At 39.8% G+C, this 23,758-nt stretch overlaps 2 protein-coding genes across 2 annotated transcripts in view; both read left to right on the top strand.

Annotated features, from left to right (window-relative positions):
• Positions 1-23,758, top strand: part of LOC125654509 (uncharacterized) — a 222,826-nt gene that overhangs the window by 80,915 nt on the left and 118,153 nt on the right.
• Positions 9,911-17,444, top strand: LOC130047528 (serine/threonine-protein phosphatase 6 regulatory ankyrin repeat subunit B-like). The gene is made up of 2 exons (XM_056142808.1): positions 9,911-10,132; positions 10,721-17,444. Exons 1-2 carry the CDS (start codon positions 10,069-10,071, stop codon positions 16,246-16,248), a joined length of 5,592 nt encoding a protein of 1,863 aa, XP_055998783.1. The 5' UTR covers positions 9,911-10,068; the 3' UTR covers positions 16,249-17,444.

The raw sequence follows: 23,758 nt of genomic DNA, 5'->3' as shown, positions 1-23,758 counted from the left end.
GACCTCATCAACTAGCGACTGGATGTGAGGTGGAATGCTACTATCATTATCAAGCCTAACTTGCCTGATCACTGCAGATGGGGTAGTTACTCCGGTACCGCGAACGCCAGAAGCCGGCCTGCCTTAAATACTTGACCCTTCAGGGTCAGATTCATAACACATAGTTTCCCCTGTTTCCCCGGCGCATTGAACGATATTGCTGAGACTACCCCAGAGGGGAAATCAGTCAGACGCTCAAAAATGAACTCAGATAACTCCCTTGTTAGAGCGCACTCGACAACTTTAATCGACATAGGCGGCACTCGAACTCGGCGGATAGATACTGCACTAATAGATGAATACCCCTGGTGCTTGTGCATGGTGTGAGTTACATTCCCATGTTCGCTCTGAAATAGGCCTGGCCCACAACTAGCCAGAGGTGACACACCCTAGGGCAAAGGCTGCGGAGGGTAATTCCTACTCAATTCCCCCGCACCCCGAGTCATGGTACCCCCAACACTAGAAGGAACAGTATTCTGAGGCATGGCGAGGTTCCCAGTAAAGCGATCTCCGCCAGGCCCACTTTCTTCAGTGTGAAAAGCATGGGGTGTTCTACCACTATCATTTGCCCCATTACCCCCAAAATGGGATCTATCACCCCCATCCCAGTTTCCCTAGACATGAACTGACTGATTGTATTGGTCAATTGTGTCATCTGGGTCACTAACATTAAAAGCCGCTCTTCCAGTGCCTGTGACGCATTAACTGACCCAGTCCCCTGTCCAAGACTTGTAGCCTCCCCAGAACATACTTTCGGTTTTTTATCTGGATTCACCGCCACCCCCTGACCTTCCATCCCTCCCCCCGCATACCGGGTGAGGGACATATCCACATCTTCCTGTAGCGTGCTGGTAGCATTCCCTCCTACTGGCTGAGGGGTACTGTACACGGATGGATTAAATGGGGTGACTAACCCAAAAAGTTGGTCTATTCCATCAGGCCCGTATACCCCCTGTGGCCCCGCACCCCACCCCTGGGTGTCTGCTATGCCTTCCTCACCCCCGAGACGCCCCTGCCACCTGTCAACTGCGGACTACCTCTGCCTAACCCAAAAGACCAATCTCTCCAAGCCATAGCCCTATCCTAGCTACAACTCAACAACTATATATACACAAAACTAATGTCACATAAATCAGAAACTTGGATACTTTCCAAATAAAAAAACAATTTATTCTAACCTAATTCACGAATTTAATTGGTATGTTCCTACATAATTACTAATCAATATGACAATCAATCATGGCCGACCCACGTGGCGTCCCCTAGGCACCACGCTGGTTTAAAAAGACCTCCCGATATCCTACCGGCGACGCCAATAAAGTGATCCCCGGAATAAGATAAACCGACACTAACACCTGATCACTTTGTTAAATCAATTGTAATAAACAACTCAGTAATAATCAACAATTTAGGTGACAATTATGTACACTGGCCAAATATACAACCTTACACCTTCAGTTCCCGGAATCGAGAGAGAGATTCGGGGTCCCCGTTTCCGGTAAAAAGGAAAAAGGGGTCCCCTGGCAATTCGCCCCTATCCTAATCTAGAAACCCAATTTCACTACACCTGGTTCAAACTATCTTGCCTCTTACAATTCCGCCTAATGGGGAACAAGTTAACTTTTCATTCTGCTCAAACCTTAGATTCAACACATTGTGAAAAATACCCACCCACCCAAACCAATTTTCTTGTATCATCAAATTCATTTGTGTTTACGTGCTGCTGCTTTGCTCTTTATTTTCCAGATTCCTTTCCATGTCACCATCGATAACATGCCAGTTTTCAGATCGATGCCAGCTGTCTTCAGGATGCTGTAAAACTACTACATGCATTAATTTGGGCAATTTTTCTTTCTTAATTGTCGCATCTTTCTAGGGGGGTTCGGGACTGGGGAGTGCGTTGGGGTAGTTGATCACTAATTCTGCGCCAAAACTGGCTCTCCTCCCACCTACTACTAAAGCAGGGGGCAGGTATTTCACGTGTACCCTCCAGACGACCATTAAACTAGGTCAAGGGTCAGTGGATATTCATAGAAAATACTAATTTCTTGCATAAGTTGTTAACGTTTAATTCCTGGGGCTCTCAGCTAGTTCATAACTGGGGCCACATCCACCTCCTACTAAGGGAGGGGATGCTACAGGCTGGTGCATGTTGTGACAACTGTAGGAGGGTTTACAAGCTTGCTCCGCACTTGCTAATTAAACCAGGTAACACGCAGGAGACGGGTGAGATGCGCAGAGATCTCTACCTCCCTTAGAACGTGAGGAATCGTTCAGGTTCGGGCACCTATGTCCACATAGGGTCCCCTGTGTTGCCCATACTTTGGTAGTCAAACTGGCACACTGGCCGCCTCCCCAGTTCCCCACAAAAAGTTTGCATGCGACCCTTTCCACCATATATGTAAATTCGTATCCTGTTTTTGATCCAATTAATAAATATTAAACCTGTATCACTCTTGTCATTGCAGCTGCTAAGCAGCCTATGGTGGATGACAGGGTAGCCAGTTAAGCTTCGACACACTTACTGGTCTATTCAGATATTAGGTTAAGGTCACTATTCAATTCGGGCAGTAGGTCAGATGTCTTGTGGCTGGTTGTGCTGTATATTAAGTTTATTTTAGCACAATGGCTTATCTGAGTAAATTTAAGATACCCTAGGTCAGGTCATGGTCATAAAGTCAATTATTTTATTAATGCGATTTTTACAGATTAAGTTGAATACTTTGATAATACAACGGTTGATATACACGAAATGATATTTATTTTTACCTGTTTATGTATTTTTAACTTTTACATCCCTCGAATGGGACGTTGATGTGTGTACCGTATTAATGGTCACAACCTCCTTGGCACACAAAAGATTGCTTCCTTGATTTTCGAGTAGTTTTACTGGAGATGTCAGGGAAACTCAAACATTTACAAGTTAACATATTTCAATTATTTAATTGTCATGAAATGGCTGAAATATTGCCAAAATGGCGTAAAACCGCTATCAAACTTAGGCAACAAGGGTCGGGTTGTTGACAGAGCACGTGTACCTCGTGTGTAACAATCGGTACATGTAGTGAATAAAGTGCCATTTTACTTTTCCTTTACTAAATAGACAGTTTAAATGATTTTATTGCCTTTTAGATTCATATTGGTGAACTAATTTTCATTATACTCAATTAGACTTTCACAACACTCATATGTAGAATCAATCACACTCACATTCTACATAAATGTCCACTTCTCTGTTGATTCAGATAATTTTCATTATTTATACACAAAGTTGAAACCATTAAGGTTTAGTCAAAATTGTGCAATTTAAAGAGGGAATAAAAACATGAATTTCTTGATATTTTGTCATGATGAATGATAAGATGATAATTAAATCATTATAGCTGTCTGCATCATTTACTTAAAATGTCACGGGTCCTCAGAGATGACCTTAAAAAGGATGTCCCGTGTCGCAGCACAGATATCTGAATTTTTAATAAGTAAATCTATACAAATAGAAACCTCACTCTCTCTCTCTCTCTCCCTCTAGCTATCCCTGTCTCTCAATTAAGATACATATTATTTTCTTTTTTCTATTGATATATATCTATTCATTAAGGTTCAGATACCTGTGGTCACAGTAGGTGTGGCACGCTAAAGAACCCCCAAAGTCCAATGGCCGTAAGCGCCGAACATAGACATGTTTGAAGCCCATTGCTAACGTCTCCATATGAGTGAATAATTATGTAGAGGGACGCCAAGCAACGTACACTGTTTTAAAAAAAAACACCATAGTTTAATATCTGATCAGAAATGCACCCGAAATACCATTAGAATTACAAAGAGGGGAAGGGGAACATGAAGTCCTGTACACAAGCACCTGAACGTTTGCTTGATCAAGATATAAGGCTCAGGAGAGATGTGACCTGTCGACAAGGGATGCTTAATCCTTCTGGGAGCAATATTTAACTTCGGAAATGTACAGGACTCCGTATTTGTCCAGCACTTAATTTTGTATTTCTTATTTACCTTAGGAGTTCGTGGTGATTTTCCTATATGATTTGCATAGAGCTTTAGAACATTTTCATTTTTTTTAAAGTAAGATCATATAAAGTTTTAAAGATTGATTGACTGAACATTGTTTAACATCCCTCTCGAGAGTATTTCACTCAGATGGAGAGGTCACCAATGCCGGTGAAGAGCTGCAAAATGCAGGCCTATGCTCGGCGCTTATAGCCTTTGAGTGGGGAGGGATCTTTATCGTGCCACACCTGCTGTGACACGAGTCCTCAATTTTTGCGGTCTCATCCGAAGGACCATCCCATTTAGTCGCCTTTTACGACCAGCAAGGGGTACCGAAGACCTACTCTGACCCGGATCCCCACATGATCAAACATAAGTAAATATCTGAGTTTTAAGCACAAGTTCTTGCACTTTAATCAATGAGGTATTGGTTAGTTGTGTAAGTCATCACTCATGTCAATCCTGTCCCCCATTTTTAAGAAAAGAGGAGTTGTAGAGGAAAATTTAAAAAAAAAATAGCGTGTGGAGTTTATCAAAAAAAATATGTGTCTGAATATCAATTAGTGACATATTTTGACAAAATGAGCAATTCTAAGAGTAACTGTATATACTATGTTGGCAAAATATAGTAAAATACAATCCCGACAAGGTGTTAACTTACCAGCGTCTATATGTACATATAAGTAAACATGGATAACTGTGCTTTGATTGGTATAGAAACACAACATACATGTACATCTATGTATAAGATTATGGCTGTTGTGGATACTTTTCAAATTTTCAAATGTAATTCTTAATCCTACAAGCGTGTGGTGTAAATATATGTAAAATCAACTCCCAATACTTTCAGTACATTGATATCTATAAGGATTTTAAAACGTATAACCTTAAAATGGAGGTTCTGTGTCACGGTTGGCGTTCACGTGATAAAAGAAACCCGCTGACGGTTAGCGCTATACATTGATTGATTGATTGTATATTGTTTAACGTCCCTCTCAAGAACTGTTTACTCATATGGAGGCGTCACCAATGCCGGTGAAGGGCTGCAAAATTTAGGCCTATGTTCGGCGCTTACGGCCTTTGAGCAGGGGGGGTCTTTATCGTGCCACACCTGTTGTAACACGGGGCCTCGGTTTTCTCAGTCTCATCCGAAGGACCGCCACATTAATTCACCTCTTACGACAAGCAAGGGGTACTGAGCACCTACTCTAATCTGGATCTTCACACCATACATTTGTAATGAAATTATAGCACTTCACCTAAAACTGATGAGTGAAAAAAAATGACCGAATCAAAATAACATTCTTGGCATTATTCATTTTAGGGACTTCGTTAATAATAATTTTTAACGACATTTTGACAGTAATAAATAATGTAACCCTTGTGTTACTAAAATTCACCATCCCGTAACGACGCCAGAATCAGAATGTCCGAGTCAACATTATGTAATATCATAATGTAATGGAATTTTGATTTCTCACATTTTATATAATACATTCAACATTGCTACGAAATATTTAAAGAATGAAAGATTGTTTCCTTCTGAGAATAAATAAATCAGCGAGGTTGATGTTATGTAAGAACGAGAAACAAAACTTAACAACAGGTAATATAATGCAAGTAAAATATGTTACATGCGTCCACGCACAGCTTGTCTTAAGTATTAGTATAGCTTTATTGGACAATTTACGGAAGCCGATAGGTGCCAGGGTATATAATCAATATTTATTTAACTGGCGGCCGCCACTTAATTTATGTGGCGGCCGCCACTTAATTTAACTGGCGGTCGCCACTTATTATCTGGCGGCCGCCATATAAATTAACTGGCGGTCTCCACTTATTATTTAGCGGCCGCCATATGAATTAACAGGCTACCGCCAGTTATTTTATCTGGCGACCGCCACTTAATTAATATATATGGCGACTGCCAATTGCAAAAACAATGTAATTCGTATCGGTCAGTGATTAGTTTGGAAATCAGCATCGTTTTTCAAAGTGTATAGGGACAGTCAGGGGAGAAATTGCCTTCTACAATTGTTGACAAGCAGAAAAGTAACCTATAATGTCTCTTTTATCCAAATTTCGTTCTCCTAAATTGGAAGAAGGGGGCTCCGTTCATCCTTCAATTGATCAGTTCAGTCATTACATTTTTACCATTCATTACTCTACCACCAAAGGAGTGGGGTTCCCATGTGAAAATAATTTAGTTTGCATGTGAAAATGCAAGGTGAAGATAACGAACAGTGATCAATCTCATAACTCCTACAAACAATACAAAATATATAGTTGGGTAAACACGGACCCCTGGACACACCAGAGGTGGGATCAGGTGCCTAGGAGGAGTAAGCATCCTCTGTTGACCGGTCACAGCCGCCGTGAAAAATAACAGAAATTGAACGTTGTTAAAAAAAATGGAGGGTCAGTCCTGTGGTTCTACGTACATGTATTTAACAGTAAAATCGAAAAACTATAATTTAATGTTCTTAATTGTACATATATCACATACATATTACTAAGCATTGGGGAGGGATTGAACCCTTTTCATTTTGAAAGAGAGATAGAGAAAGAGGGAGGAGTTGAATAACTGGCGACAGCTATATAAAAGTGATTTAAATTGAGTGGCGGTCGCCAGTTAATTTATATTGCGGCCGCCAGATAAATTAACTGGCAATCACCACATAAATTAACTGGCGGCCGCCAGATAATAAGTGGCCGTCGCCAGATAATATGTGGCGGCCGCCAGTTAAATTAAATATTAATTCTATACCCTGGCACCTATCGGCTTCCGTAGCAATTTAAGATGAAGCATCATTCTTAATTTGCATTTTAAACATACAAATACAATGTGTAAATAATTAATGAAAACAAAACAGACACACCGCTCCGGGGGCAATATCTTCGAGTCAGCTGATCGTCAACTGATTAATATGACTACAACTTTGTGGTGGTAAAGGATTTATAAATGAAACTACATGCATTCTACGTTATATGTTTTTGTTTGACGAGTAAAATTCAGCGCCTCGGTTGACAATAATTTACATTTTCTTGTAATTAGCGGTATTCTTTTTTTACCTAATAAGTATTTGTGAACTAAGTCTGTAGTTTAACGATTCATTTAGCGTAAATGATTCATTCCTTCATGACATTTCATTATTAATATCTTTCTTAAACCAAACTGGTCTGATTTCTTCTACATGTTCTAGCCCAGTTTCGTACCCTTTGCAATTTATCAGCATAAAATGGTGTACATAAACAGCTTTATTTTAATTCTTTATAATGAAAATTATTTGACAAATCGGTTACACCATTTCTAGGAAATTGAACGATAACAAGCAATACATGACCTGTTCTGTTTAAACAGAAATGGATGATATGATAGACATGGAACAGGAATTATGGATCATTTCCTTAAACTAAGTATGGTCTTGATATTATTATTGTAGAAAAACAATAAAGGAGGAATCTGGTGGGCGGGGATGGATCGCTGCAGTAGTGATGACGCTCGTGTTTGTTCTGGGTCTCGTAGTGCTGACCATCATATTATGTCGACAAAAGCTGTCGGGACTATGTCAGAACACCAACCGAGATGGAACTAACGGTGAATATTTTGATAGTATTTACCATCACTGAAATGTCACTATAAATAGTTAGTGGTACGATGAACTGGTTTATGTAGCTACGACTAATTTCATTTTGATGTGGAAAATTTGGATATATCCTATCTATGTCAAGAAAATTGTTTCATAAGTGGATTAATAAAACATGCGTAAGCTGATTTTGTAGCCGTATAGTAAAATAACCAAAAGTAGCCCCAGTAACAGTCTATTAGCGATTACAGTCGCACAGGCTGCGTCATTATATGATTTTAAACCGAAGGAGAAGCAAACGTTTGTTGTGATTAGAAACAATTTCAAGAACTCTCAATGGAGTACCAAACAATATCTACTTCCTTCAAAATATTTTACAACAACATTTCATTTCAATTCTTCATAACATCCTGCTTTAGCGAGTTAGTATCAATTTCTTTAAATAACATTTGTCATTGCAGGTGAAACAGAAAACATACCTCTACTTTCTGTCGGCAACATACCACCAAAAGCAGGCACGTTTTTATCTCGTTGTTACTATCCTTAAAACTCGAGAGTTTCAAGCACATCCAACACAATACGTGTATTTATTTAAGACAATATCGAACTTGCGATGTTTTGTTTGTTTGATATTCGTAGGATTGGTTATCTATATATCGTTAACCGATTGGTGACTGTATTATCTGCCATAATACTATCCATCTCATTGCGATCCAGCCTCACCCTCCAACACCTCCCAAATGCACTAACATAGTGAAGTTGAAGTGTGTTGTAGTAACATATGATGTGTGTGATGAAAATATAAACTGAAAAAGTTAGATTTTTGTGCGATTTACTAAAATAAGACATTTCACCCCTCTTCGGCCTCATTGTTTATCATGGAGGTGAATTTGATAGCGAAAGGATGTAGTGATTGAAATGACGACGATTATCGATGCTTCAGTAAGGATTTGAATGGTTTCAATTGTATTCTCTTGCGGAAAAATCATTCATGAATTGAGTTATGTAAGTTTCAGAGCGATTCACGTCAAATGTAAGCTGAAATAAATTGAAACCGAAGCGCGACTGATTTCCCACATACTTTATGAAGGCTTGGACAGAAACGAGGGGGATAGAAAGGACCGAATATAAATAACCCCTTCGTTTTCACAGAAATTAGATAGGCGACATCATTTCTACTGGTGAACTAAAATACGGGTATGCATGATTTTATTTCTGAAAGCGCTATTTTGCGCGGTTGTTTACTTAAGAAACCTATATATCAAATTAAAGTGGAGTAAATACTGGATGCGAGAAAAGTGTGAAAAATTCGGTACCTACTTTGCGCAGTTTATCAACATGATGAGTTTCACATCTGTAATAAAATGTTTATAATCATTTTGTTCTGCAGATTCTCAGGATTCTTTATGTAACAAGTAACAAATTCATGCACTTTTGTTGTTTAGAAAAACTCCCGATGAATAAAGCGCGAGTCTTATTACCTTAACAATGTCGGCGTATTTCAAGTGAACAAACGTTCATTTCATTTCAAACAGGAGTATATAAAGATAGATAGACAGTATTATACATTTTTGATCAATAAGGAAATTCTTTTTTAAACTCTGCTACGGATTTAGTTACTGACAGAGTAAAAATAATACATATTTGTGTGTTTTTTTTAAACCATCATTTTATATAGAGTCACATAGCATTACGTAATGACGTGATTTGACCAAAGTCTTCTGGATGTTCTCTGAACGAATAGGACATGTCCTAATTGGCACCGCTCTTAACATTGATTGGCAAGCCTAAAAACCAAAAACATGTAGTGTGCTGTGTAAATACGTTTGTAGATTTAGTGTACTTGTAGTGTTAGGTGAATTTATATGTAATTTATGTTGTTTTGATATTATACTCCGTTAATATTGGCCACATTATGTAACTCTTTTTGCTTCTACTGAAGAGGAGACAGTTGGTCCCGAAGAGACAATTTAGTTGTTCGTGTCGATGATCATTTCAGTGCATTGTGTGTGTGTGTGTGTGTGTGTGTGTGTGTGTGTGTGTGTGTGTGTGTGTGTGTGTGTGTGTGTGTGTGTGTGTCAGTGTGTGTGTGTGTGTGTGTGTCAGTGTGTGTCAGTGTGTGTGTGTGTGTGTGTGTGTGTGTGTGTGTGTGTGTGTGTGTGTGTGTGTGTGTGTGTGTGTGTGTGTTGCCTATGAACCTCTAGTTGACAGGAGTACTTGTGAAATAACCACACGGAATACATAATTCAAATACTTCATTACTTCATTTGCAAAGAAAATAAAAGCCACATTATAGAGTTATTTGATAAAAAGGGAGAAAACTCTGCGCCATACCCAGTATTGTAAATAATGTGATCTGTTAAAATATTAATACAAATATTTTCTGCTGTGTTGGTGTTCAATACGTCTATCGTCCAACATTAACCTATCACTATTATCAATGTGTATTCAATCTTTTGTAGATGACGAAGAAGTAAAGGGGAGCAGAAAATTGCACAATAATCGTAAGCAATCATAGCATCCGGGTTCATAATATCTGGACCATAACATCCGAGTTTATTTTATGATAAATACTAGGCCTATATGTATGAAAAAGTGACGGTTGCGGACACCGATTTAGCGTGCATGTATTTGAAATACATCATCACCCCCCCTGTGTTAACTATACATGAGTTCTTTATGTTGGATGAAATATTCAAACACGAAAGGAATAAAGAATTATTCTATGCACGACAAAAAAGATAAACTAATATAAAGAAAAAGATTTACCTATATGGTTCACTCTTCATTGGCAAAAGCAAATCAATGTTGGATCAACTTTACTTAATAAAGTACAGCTTAGATATATACATAACTGTTTACAATATATTTGTGTAAGTGCATTAATTGGTGCTTATGTTACCAATTCCTGTTAAGTGTTTCACGTATCAAAAATGGTTGTAAAGTACAGTTTTAGGAAAGTTGTAAACTTTCTAAAAGCAATTAATTTTCTGACAAAAATGTTCATAATTTTTTAGAAGTGTTAGCATAATAAAACATGAACATTTAACAATATGAAATATTTTCAGATCACAGTTTGCAAATATTTTCAGATCACAGTTTGCAAAATCCCACTCTTTTGGATTGGAATGAGGACGACAAGTCGTTCGTGCCAACGAAGGCTAGTGAAACAGTTGAAAATAAAATAAAAAAACAAAACTTCGTTACAGTTGTTGGGAATTCGGGATCCGGAAAGTCAGCCATTATACAACACATTGCCCTGAAATACAAGCGACAGGGTTGGGATGTTATTCCTGTTGACGACGTCAAGGAAATAAAAGAAGCCTGCTCTACTGGACTTTCTAAGAAACTGTTTGTGTTTCACGATCCGATTGGAAAAGAGTCTCTCATTGATTTTGAATATGAAAAATGGAAAAGATATGAGACGAAATTGAAAACTTATCTGAAAGAAGTAAAAATTCTTTTGTCGTGTAGATTGTGTGTGTTTCACGATGAAAGATTGAAAGGAATAATGAAGGGGATCAATAATTCAATAAGAATAGATGATGATGCATGTAAGCTCTCCAGATACGAAAAACGAAAGATACTGCATCAGTATACAGAAAGTGTCAAGTTTACAGAAGACGAGACAGAGGAAATAATAAAATCAGATGCTTACTTTCCATTACTTTGCAAATTATTTTCCAGTGAATCGAGATATGAGGAAAGAGGAGTTAGTTTTTTCAAGAATCCATTTGAGGTAGTGAGAGAAGAAATTGAAATTTATCAGCACAGTGAAAGAGCTAACGAGAAATCAAAGTACTGCTCTCTAATTTTCCTTGTTGTTTTCAACAACGATGTAAACGTAAATGATATGGAGGATTCTCCTATCTCGAATTTTCCAGATGAAAAATATAAAGACGTTCTTAGAATGAGTGGTCTTCCCGACAACACACCAATCACAAGCGTGATTACAGGTTTTGAATCACTGAAAGGGTCTTTTGTAAGGTGTGTGGGTAATACATATGAATTCCTACATGATTTTCTTCAGGAGATAACCACGGTTGTTGTTGGAGCTAGATTTCCCAAACAAACAATCAAATACGCAGACAGCGGCTTCCTACGACGAAGAGTGAAAATAGAAGATAGCAAACAAGAGCTTGACGCTTTCACTGTTTACTTGCCTGACAGATACACAGATAATCTTGTGCAAAGGTTTCTGTTGGATATACAGACAGAAAATGTGCTTGATGTTGTCCTTAATCCATGTTTGCGAAACAAAGAGGTAATCGTTTCCTTCATAAAACACTTAGAAAAGGAAAATTATATTTCACCCAATCTAAAACGTAAACATGTACTTGTGAAAGTCGATGAAGATGAATTTGGAAAGGTAAAGGAAAACAACATAATCTCAAGAATTGGGTTTTTTTTAACTCAGGAGAAGGTAACTCCGCTAAGTGCTCTAATTATATTTTGCCATGATGAGATAGCATTATCCTGCTTGAAGAACTACGCACTATCTGATGAATTTTCAACGTTTGCTTCCATATGCGCCAATGGAAATACGGCGTTATATGAAGTTTATTTACAAACGTATGGTGTTGAATTCTCGAATGTGGTATGGGGAGGATTTTATGCCTTACACATAGCATCATTGTTTCATAACTTTGAAATGACTCAAACATTAATTCATCATACCGAGAGCATAAATATGTTTGACGATCACGGTTTAACATCATTGATGTGTGCAGTACTAAATGATGGAGATGCCGATTCATTACCTACAAATGATTCCCTAGCCACAATTGAGTGTTTACTATCCAATGGCGCCGATATTAATTTATGTAACAATGATGGAACCAGTTCTCTATATATAGCGTGTCAAAATGGACATGACAGCACGGTACAACTGTTACTGAACAATGGCGCCGATATTAATTTATGTGAGAAGAATGGAGCCAGTCCTCTACATATAGCGTGTCAAAATGGACATGACAGCACGGTACAACTGTTACTGAACAATGGCGCCGATATTAATTTATGTTACAATGATGGAAGCAGTTCTCTATATATAGCGTGTCAAAATGGACATGACAGCACGGTACAACTGTTACTGAACAATGGCGCTGATATTAATTTATGTAAAAAGAATGGAGTCAGTCCTCTATATATAGCGTGTGAAAATGGACATGCCAGCGCGGTACAACTGTTACTGAACAATGGCGCCGATATTAATTTATGTGACAATGATGGAACCAGTTCTCTATATATAGCGTGTCAAAATGGACATGACAGCACGGTACAACTGTTACTGAACAATGGCGCCGATATTAATTTATGTAACAATGATGGAGTCAGTCCTCTATATATAGCGTGTCAAAATGGACATGACAGCACGGTACAACTGTTACTGAACAATGGCGCCGATATTAATTTATGTGAGAAGAATGGAGCCAGTCCTCTACATATAGCGTGTCAAAATGGACATGACAGCACGGTACAACTGTTACTGAACAATGGCGCCGATATTAATTTATGTTACAATGATGGAAGCAGTTCTCTATATATAGCGTGTCAAAATGGACATGACAGCACGGTACAACTGTTACTGAACAATGGCGCTGATATTAATTTATGTAAAAAGAATGGAGTCAGTCCTCTATATATAGCGTGTGAAAATGGACATGCCAGCGCGGTACAACTGTTACTGAACAATGGCGCCGATATTAATTTATGTGACAATGATGGAACCAGTTCTCTATATATAGCGTGTCAAAATGGACATGACAGCACGGTACAACTGTTACTGAACAATGGCGCCGATATTAATTTATGTAACAATGATGGAGTCAGTCCTCTATATATAGCGTGTCAAAATGGACATGACAGCACGGTACAACTGTTACTGAACAATGGCGCCGATATTAATTTATGTGAGAAGAATGGAGCCAGTCCTCTACATATAGCGTGTCAAAATGGACATGACAGCACGGTACAAATGTTACTGAACAATGGCGCCGATATCAATTTATGTATGAAGAATGGAGCCAGTCCTCTCCATGTACCTTGTTATGATGGACATGACAGCACGGTACAACTGTTACTGAACAATGGCGCCGATATTAATTTATGTAAAAAGAATGGAGTCAGTCCTCTATATATAGCGTGTCAAAATGGACATGACAGCACGGTACAAATGTTACTGAACAATGGCGCCGATATCAATTTATGTATGAAGAATGGAGCCAGTCCTCTATATATAGCGTGTCAAAATGGACATGACAGCACGGTACAACTGTTACTGAACAATGGCGCCGATATTAATTTATGTGAGAAGAATGGAGCCAGTCCTCTCCATGCACCTTGTTATGATGGACATGACAGCACGGTACAACTGTTACTGAACAATGGCGCCGATATTAATTTATGTGACAATGATGGAACCAGTTCTCTATATATAGCGTGTGAAAATGGACATGACAGCACGGTACAACTGTTACTGAACAATGGCGCTGATATTAATTTATGTGAGAAGAATGGAGCCAGTCCTCTCCATGCACCTTGTTATGATGGACATGACAGCACGGTACAACTGTTACTGAACAATGGCGCCGATATTAATTTATGTAACAATGATGGAACCAGTTCTCTATATATAGCGTGTCAAAATGGACATGACAGCACGGTACAACTGTTACTGAACAATGGCGCTGATATTAATTTATGTAAAAAGAATGGAGTCAGTCCTCTATATATAGCGTGTGAAAATGGACATGCCAGCGCGGTACAACTGTTACTGAACAATGGCGCCGATATTAATTTATGTGACAATGATGGAACCAGTTCTCTATATATAGCGTGTCAAAATGGACATGACAGCACGGTACAACTGTTACTGAACAATGGCGCCGATATTAATTTATGTGAGAAGAATGGAGCCAGTCCTCTACATATAGCGTGTCGAAATGGACATGACAGCACGGTACAACTGTTACTGAACAATGGCGCCGATATTAATTTATGTGACAATGATGGAACCAGTTCTCTATATATAGCGTGTCAAAATGGACATGACAGCACGGTACAACTGTTACTGAACAATGGCGCCGATATTAATTTATGTGAGAAGAATGGAGCCAGTCCTCTACATATAGCGTGTCAAAATGGACATGACAGCACGGTACAAATGTTACTGAACAATGGCGCCGATATCAATTTATGTATGAAGAATGGAGCCAGTCCTCTATATATAGCGTGTCAAAATGGACATGACAGCACGGTACAACTGTTACTGAACAATGGCGCCGATATTAATTTATGTAAAAAGAATGGAGTCAGTCCTCTATATATAGCGTGTGAAAATGGACATGACAGCACGGTACAACTGTTACTGAACAATGGCGCCGATATTAATTTATGTGACAATGATGGAACCAGTTCTCTATATATAGCGTGTGAAAATGGACATGACAGCACGGTACAACTGTTACTGAACAATGGCGCCGATATTAATTTATGTGACAATGATGGAACCAGTTCTCTATATTTAGCGTGTCAAAATGGACATGACAGCACGGTACAACTGTTACTGAACAATGGCGCCGATATTAATTTATGTGACAATGATGGAACCAGTTCTCTATATATAGCGTGTCAAAATGGACATGACAGCACGGTACAACTGTTACTGAACAATGGCGCTGATATTAATTTATGTAAAAAGAATGGAGTCAGTCCTCTATATATAGCGTGTGAAAATGGACATGCCAGCGCGGTACAACTGTTACTGAACAATGGCGCCGATATTAATTTATGTGACAATGATGGAACCAGTTCTCTATATATAGCGTGTCAAAATGGACATGACAGCACGGTACAACTGTTACTGAACAATGGCGCCGATATTAATTTATGTAACAATGATGGAGTCAGTCCTCTATATATAGCGTGTCAAAATGGACATGACAGCACGGTACAACTGTTACTGAACAATGGCGCCGATATTAATTTATGTGAGAAGAATGGAGCCAGTCCTCTACATATAGCGTGTCAAAATGGACATGACAGCACGGTACAACTGTTACTGAACAATGGCGCCGATATCAATTTATGTATGAAGAATGGAGCCAGTCCTCTATATATAGCGTGTCAAAATGGACATGACAGCACGGTACAACTGTTACTGAACAATGGCGCCGATATTAATTTATGTGAGAAGAATGGAGCCAGTCCTCTCCATGCACCTTGTTATGATGGACATGACAGCACGGTACAACTGTTACTGAACAATGGCGCCGATATTAATTTATGTAATGAGAATGGAGCCAGTCCCCTATATATAGCGTGTCAAAATGGACTTGATAGCACAGTACAACTGTTACTGAACAATGGCGCCGATATTAATTTATGTAATGAGAATGGAGCCAGTCCTCTATATATAGCGTGTCAAAATGGACATGACAGGACAGTACAACTGTTAATTAACAATGGCGCAGACATTAATTTAAGTTTAAATAATGGAGCCAGTCTTCTGTATATAGCTCGTCAAAATGGGCATGACAACATCGTACAACTGTTGCTGAACAATGGCGCCGATATTAATGTATTTGGCATTGATGGAAATAATCCACTACATGCATGATGGTGATGTGGACAAGTAAAGACGACAATGCATTTACTTTTCTCTAAAAAGATGACTAATTAAAATAGTGACGATGGAATCACGGAATAAAATTCATGGAAACTTTTCATTTGTAGAAACTACTTTTCAGATCGTGTCTACGATTTTCTACATGTTAGAAACTATTTATGTTACATGTTACATTATTTTTTGTAAACTGGAGTGATTGTGCCTGTAGGTATTCGATTTCAGTCGCCAAATAATAAAGCAATTGTTGCCTCTCTCTCTCTCTCTCTCTCTTTCTCTCTCTTATTCCGTGATGCTAAAAGTTCACGATCTGCCACAAGGGTATCACTTACGGAGCACCACGCACGGAGATTCTTATGTCACATTATAGGAAAATCATGAATATAATACAATAGGCTGATTTGTGCAAACCTTCTATCAAACACTATTTTAGTATTGTAAATGATTAACATTTACTTTCATGCATCAAACATTTTCGAATCTTGGTTATTTCAGGAATATTTTCTCGTGCTGGGCGATTTTCTATGGAATTCTATCGCTGCCATACATGTATGCTACATCATACTACCGCCGTAATGATACGATGTAGTTCAAGATAGCAATAGGATCCCATAAGTTTCTTAATCTTAAGATGCATTGTATAGAAATGTACTGCACTTCACATGTCATGTCTTTTTAACATTGTCAGTATGCAAGAAATAATGTACAGTACATGTGCAGTATATGAATTTCATATTCATGCATTAAAAAAGGTTTAATATTCAAATCCATGTATTGCTTATCAATTTTGCGAAAAGCTGTTGTGCATTATTGTTATATATTACAAGTTGTATAAAAGAATTAGTCCACATGCTTCAAATCATTGTTGTTTCTGCATTTATGTGTTACACGTATGAATCTGTATAGTGAGTATAATTCAGGTTGTGATAGTTTAGTACCGTAAACCACTGCCCAGCTGTCGGACTGTAAAGGGGAGACTACTCTGCTTTACTTCTAGGGATTTGTAGTTACTTGTTGAATCATCCATCCATTACATTTAAGCTATGTCCATGTGAGAAGATATTCGTTGATGTTTTGCCTTCTTTCTGCTGTTTATGATTATACATATATTATATACATGCACATGTGAATATTGTAAAAGTGGCATATATGTTATGGTTATGTAATTTATAATTAAATCAATCAATTTATGATTTCTTCATCATTATTACCATTCTATTACATTTTACATGTTTTATAAACAGGTATCATTATCAATGTAAATTTTATCGCCATTCAAAATGATGGATTGGGTGGTGCTGTTGTGGGTTGGAGTGATTTATAAGGAAAGATCGGGTGGTGTTGTTGTGGGTTTGGGTGATTGATAAGGATAGATCGGGTTGTGTTGTTGTGGATTAGAGTGATTTATAACGATAGATCGGGTGGTGCTGGTGTTGGTTAAGGTGATTTATAAGGATGGATCGGGTGGTGCTGGTGTGGGTTGGAGTGATTTATAAGGATAGATCGGGTGGTGCTGGTGTTGGTTTGAGTGATTTATAAGGATAGATCGGGTGGTGCTGCTATGAGTTGGAGTGATTTATAACGATGGATCGGGTGGTGCTGTTGTGGGTTAGGGTGATTTATAAGGATGGTGTGGGTTAGGGTGATTTATAAGGATAGATCGGGTGTTGCCGTTGTGGGTTAGAGTGATTTATGAGGATATATCAGGTTGTGTTGTTGTGGGTTGGAGTGATTTAACGATAGATCGGGTTGTGCTGTTATGGGTTGGAATGATTTATAAGGATGGGTCGGGTGTTGCTGTTGTGGGTTCGAGTGATTCATAAGGATAGATCGGGTTGTGCTGTTGTGGGTTGGAGTGATTTATAAGGATGGGTCGGGTGGTTCTGTTGTGGTCTAGGGTGATTTATAAGGATAGATCAGGTGGTGCTGTTGTGAGTTGGAGTGATTTATAAGGATAGATCGGGTGGTGACGTTGCGAGTTAGGGTGATTTATAAGGATAGATCGGGTGGTGTCGTTGTGGGTTGGAGTGATTTAACGATAGATCGGGTGGTGCTGTTGTGGGTTAAGGTGATTTATAAGGATGGATCGGGTGGTGCTGTAGTGAGTTGGAGTGATTTATAAGGATGGATCAGGTGGTGTTGGTATGGGTTAGGGTGATTTATAAGGATAGGTAGGGTGGTGATGTTGTGGGTTAGGGTGATTTATAAGGATGGATCGGGTTGTGTTGTTATGGATTAGAGTGATTTATAAGGATAAATCGGGTGGTGCTGGTGTGGGTTTGAGTGATTTATAAGGATAGATCGGTTAGTGCTGTTGTGGGTTGGAGTGATTTAACGATAGATCGGGTTGTGCTGTTGTGGGTTGGAGTGATTTATAACGATAGATCGGGTGTTGCTGTTGTGGGTTCGAGTGATTCATAAGGATAGATCGGGTGTTGCTGTTGTGGGTTGGAGTGATTTATAAGGATTGGTCGGGTGGTGCTGTTGTGGTTTAGGGTGATTTATAAGGATAGATCAGGTGGTGCTGTTGTGAGTTGGAGTGATTTAAAAGGATAGACTGGGTGTTGTTGTTGTGAGTTAGGGTGATTTATAAGGATAGATCGGGTGGTGCCGTTGTGAGTTGGAGTGATTTATAAGGATAGATCAGGTGGTGCTGTTGTGAGTTGGAGTGATTTATAAGGATGGATCGGGTGTTGATGTTGTGGGTTTGGGTGATTTATAAGGATGGATCGGGTGGTGATGTTGTGCGTTGGAGTGCTTTATAACGATAGATAGGTGGTGCTGGTGTGGGTTAGGGTGATTTATAAGGATAGATCGGGTGGTGCTGGTGTGGGTTAGAGTGATTTATAAGGATATATCGGGTGGTGCTGTTGTAGGTTGGAGTGATTTATAACGATGGATCGGGTGGTGCTGTTGTGGGTTGGAGTGATTTATAAGGATAGATCGGGTGATGTTATTGTGGGTTGGAGTGATTTATAAGGATAGATCGGTTGGTGCTGTTGTGGGTTAAGGTGATTTATAAGGATGGATTGGGTGGTGCTGTTGTGAGTTGGAGTGATTTATAAGGATGGATTGGGTGGTGCTGTTGTGAGTTGGAGTGATTTATAAGGATGGATGGAGTGGTTCTGTTGTGGGTTAGGGTGATTTATAAGGATAGATCGGGTTGTGCTGTTGTGGGTTTGGGTGATTTATAAGGACAGATCGGGTGGTGCTGGTGTGGGTTTGAGTGATTTATAAAAATAGATCGGGTAGTGCTGTTGTGGGTTGGAGTGATTTATAAGGATGGATAGGGTGGTGCTGTTGTGGGTTGGAGTGATTTATAAGGATGGATCAGGTGGTGCTGGTGTGGATTAGGGTGAGTTATAAGGGTAGGTAGGGTGGTGATGTTTTGGGTTTGGGTTATTTATAAGGATATATCGGGTGGTGCTGTTGTGGGTTAAGGTGATTTATAAGGATGGATCAGGTGGTGCTGCTGTGAGTTGGAGTGATTTATAAGGATGGATCGGGTGGTGCTGTTGTGGGTTTGGGTGATTTATAAGGATATATCAGGTTGTGCTGTTGTATGTTGGAGTGATTTAACGATAGATCGGGTTGTGCTGTTATGGGTTGGAGTGATTTATAAGGATAGATCGGGTAGTGCTGTTATGGGTTGGAGTGATTTATACCGATAGATCGGGTGTTGCTGTTGTGGGTTGGAGTGATTTATAAGGATAGATCGGGTTGTTCTGTTGTGAGTTAGGGTGATTTATAAGGATATATCAGGTGGTGCTGTTGTGGGTTAAGGTGATTGATAAGGATGGATCTGGTGGTGCTCTTGTGAGTTGGATTGATTTATAAGGATGGATCGGGTGGTGCTGTTGTGGGTTGGAGTGATTTATAACGATAGATCGGGTGTTGCTGTTGTGGGTTGGAGTGATTTATAAGGATAGATCAGGTGGTGCTGTTGTGAGTTGGAGTGATTTAAAAGGATAGACCGGGTGTTGTTGTTGTGAGTTAGGGTGATTTATAAGGATAGATCGGGTGGTGCCGTTGTGAGTTGGAGTGATTTATAAGGATAGATCAGGTGGTGCTGTTGTGAGTTGGAGTGATTTATAAGGATGGATCGGGTGTTGATGTTGTGGGTTTGGGTGATTTATAAGGATGGATCGGGTGGTGATGTTGTGCGTTGGAGTGCTTTATAACGATAGATAGGTGGTGCTGGTGTGGGTTAGGGTGATTTATAAGGATAGATCGGGTGGTGCTGGTGTGGGTTAGAGTGATTTATAAGGATATATCGGGTGGTGCTGTTGTAGGTTGGAGTGATTTATAACGATGGATCGGGTGGTGCTGTTGTGGGTTGGAGTGATTTATAAGGATAGATCGGGTGATGTTATTGTGGGTTGGAGTGATTTATAAGGATAGATTGGTTGGTGCTGTTGTGGGTTTGGGTGATTTATAAGGATAGATCGGGTGGTGCTGGTGTGGGTTTGAGTGATTTATAAAAATAGATCGGGTAGTGCTGTTGTGGGTTGGAGTGATTTATAAAAATAGATCGGGTAGTGCTGTTGTGGGTTGGAGTGATTTATAAGGATGGATAGGGTGGTGCTGTTGTGGGTTGGAGTGATTTATAAGGATGGATCGGGTGGTGCTGGTGTGGATTAGGGTGAGTTATAAGGGTAGGTAGGGTGGTGATGTTGTGGGTTTGGGTGATTTATAACGATATATCGGGTGGTGCTGTTGTGGGTTAAGGTGATTTATAAGGATGGATCAGGTGGTGCTGCTGTGAGTTGGAGTGATTTATATGGATGGATCGGGTGGTGCTGTTGTGGGTTTGGGTGATTTATAAGGATATATCAGGTTGTGCTGTTGTATGTTGGAGTGATTTAACGATAGATCGGGTTGTGCTGTTATGGGTTGCAGTGATTTATAAGGATAGATCGGGTAGTGCTGTTATGGGTTGGAGTGATTTATACCGATAGATCGGGTGTTGCTGTTGTGGGTTGGAGTGATTTATAAGGATAGATCGGGTTGTGCTGTTGTGAGTTAGGGTGATTTATATGGATAGATCGGGTGGTGCCGTTGTGGGTTGGAGTGATTTATAAGGATATATCAGGTGGTGCTGTTGTGGGTTAAGGTGATTGATAAGGATGGATCGGGTGGTGCTCTTGTGAGTTGGATTGATTTAAAAGGATGGATCGGGTGGTGCTGTTGTGGGTTGGAGTGATTTATAACGATAGATCGGGTGTTGCTGTTGTGGGTTGGAGTGATTTATAAGGATAGATCAGGTGGTGCTGTTGTGAGTTGGAGTGATTTAAAAGGATAGACTGGGTGTTGTTGTTGTGAGTTAGGGTGATTTATAAGGATAGATCGGGTGGTGCCGTTGTGAGTTGGAGTGATTTATAAGGATAGATCAGGTGGTGCTGTTGTGAGTTGGAGTGATTTATAAGGATGGATCGAGTGTTGATGTTGTGGGTTTGGGTGATTTATAAGGATGGATCGGGTGGTGATGTTGTGCGTTGGAGTGCTTTATAACGATAGATAGGTGGTGCTGGTGTGGGTTAGGGTGATTTATAAGGATAGATCGGGTGGTGCTGGTGTGGGTTAGAGTGATTTATAAGGATATATCGGGTGGTGCTGTTGTAGGTTGGAGTGATTTATAACGATGGATCGGGTGGTGCTGTTGTGGGTTGGAGTGATTTATAAGGATAGATCGGGTGATGTTATTGTGGGTTGGAGTGATTTATAAGGATAGATCGGTTGGTGCTGTTGTGGGTTAAGGTGATTTATAAGGATGGATTGGGTGGTGCTGTTGTGAGTTGGAGTGATTTATAAGGATGGATTGGGTGGTGCTGTTGTGAGTTGGAGTGATTTATAAGGATGGATGGAGTGGTTCTGTTGTGGGTTAGGGTGATTTATAAGGATAGATCGGGTTGTGCTGTTGTGGGTTTGGGTGATTTATAAGGATAGATCGGGTAGTGCTGTTATGGGTTGGAGTGATTTATACCGATAGATCGGGTGTTGCTGTTGTGGGTTGGAGTGATTTATAACGATAGATCGGGTGTTGCTGTTGTGGGTTCGAGTGATTCATAAGGATAGATAGGGTGATGCTCTTGTGGGTTGGAGTGATTTATAAGGATGGGTCGAGGGGTGCTGTTGTGGTCTAGGGTGATTTATAGGGATAGATCAGGTGGTGCTGTTGTGAGTTGGAGTGATTTATAAGGATAGATCGGGTGGTGCTGTTGTGAGTTAGGGTGATTTATAAGGATAGATTGGGTGGTGTCGTTGTGGGTTGGAGTGATTTAACGATAGATCGGGTGGTGCTGTTGTGGGTTAAGGTGATTTATAAGGATGGATCGGGTGGTGTTGTTGTGAGTTGGAGTGATTTATAAGGATTGATCGGGTGGTGTTGGTGTGGGTTGGAGTGATTTATAAAGATAGGTAGGGTGGTGCTGTTGTGGGTTTGGGTGATTTATAAGGATAGATCGGGTTGTGTTGTTGTGGATTAGAGTGATTTATAAGGATAAATCGGGTGGTGCTTGTGTGGGTTTGAGTGATTTATAAGGATAGATCGGGTGGTGCTAGTGTGAGTTGGAGTGATTTATAATGATGGATCGGGTGGTGCTGTTGTGGGTTAGGGTGATTTATAAGGATGGTGTGGGTTAGGGTGATTTATAAGGATAGATGGGGTGTTGCCGTTGTGGGTTAGAGTGATCTATGAGGATATATCAGGTTGTGCTGTTGTGGGTTTGATTGATTTAACGATAGATCGGGTTGTGCTGTTATTGGTTGGAGTGATTTATAAGGATGGGTCGGGTGTTTTTGTTGTGGGTTCGAGTGATTCATAAGGATAGATCGGGTTGTGCTGTTGTGGGTTGGAGTGATTTATAAGGATGGGTCGGGTGGTTCTGTTGTGGTCTAGGGTGATTTATAAGGATAGATCAGGTGGTGCTGTTGTGAGTTGGAGTGATTTATAAGGATATATCGGGTGGTGCTGTTGTAGGTTGGAGTGATTTATAACGATGGATCGGGTGGTGCTGTTGTGGGTTGGAGTGATTTATAAGGATAGATCGGGTGATGTTATTGTGGGTTGGAGTGATTTATAAGGATAGATCGGTTGGTGCTGTTGTGGGTTAAGGTGATTTATAAGGATGGATTGGGTGGTGCTGTTGTGAGTTGGAGTGATTTATAAGGATGGATTGGGTGGTGCTGTTGTGAGTTGGAGTGATTTATAAGGATGGATGGAGTGGTTCTGTTGTGGGTTAGGGTGATTTATAAGGATAGATCGGGTTGTGCTGTTGTGGGTTTGGGTGATTTATAAGGATAGATCGGGTAGTGCTGTTATGGGTTGGAGTGATTTATACCGATAGATCGGGTGTTGCTGTTGTGGGTTGGAGTGATTTATAACGATAGATCGGGTGTTGCTGTTGTGGGTTCGAGTGATTCATAAGGATAGATAGGGTGATGCTCTTGTGGGTTGGAGTGATTTATAAGGATGGGTCGAGGGGTGCTGTTGTGGTCTAGGGTG

Source organism: Ostrea edulis, chromosome 7 (assembly GCF_947568905.1).
Source record: "Ostrea edulis chromosome 7, xbOstEdul1.1, whole genome shotgun sequence".
Classification (NCBI taxonomy): Eukaryota; Metazoa; Mollusca; class Bivalvia; order Ostreida; family Ostreidae; genus Ostrea; species Ostrea edulis.
This window is presented reverse-complemented; position numbering and strand designations above follow the sequence as displayed.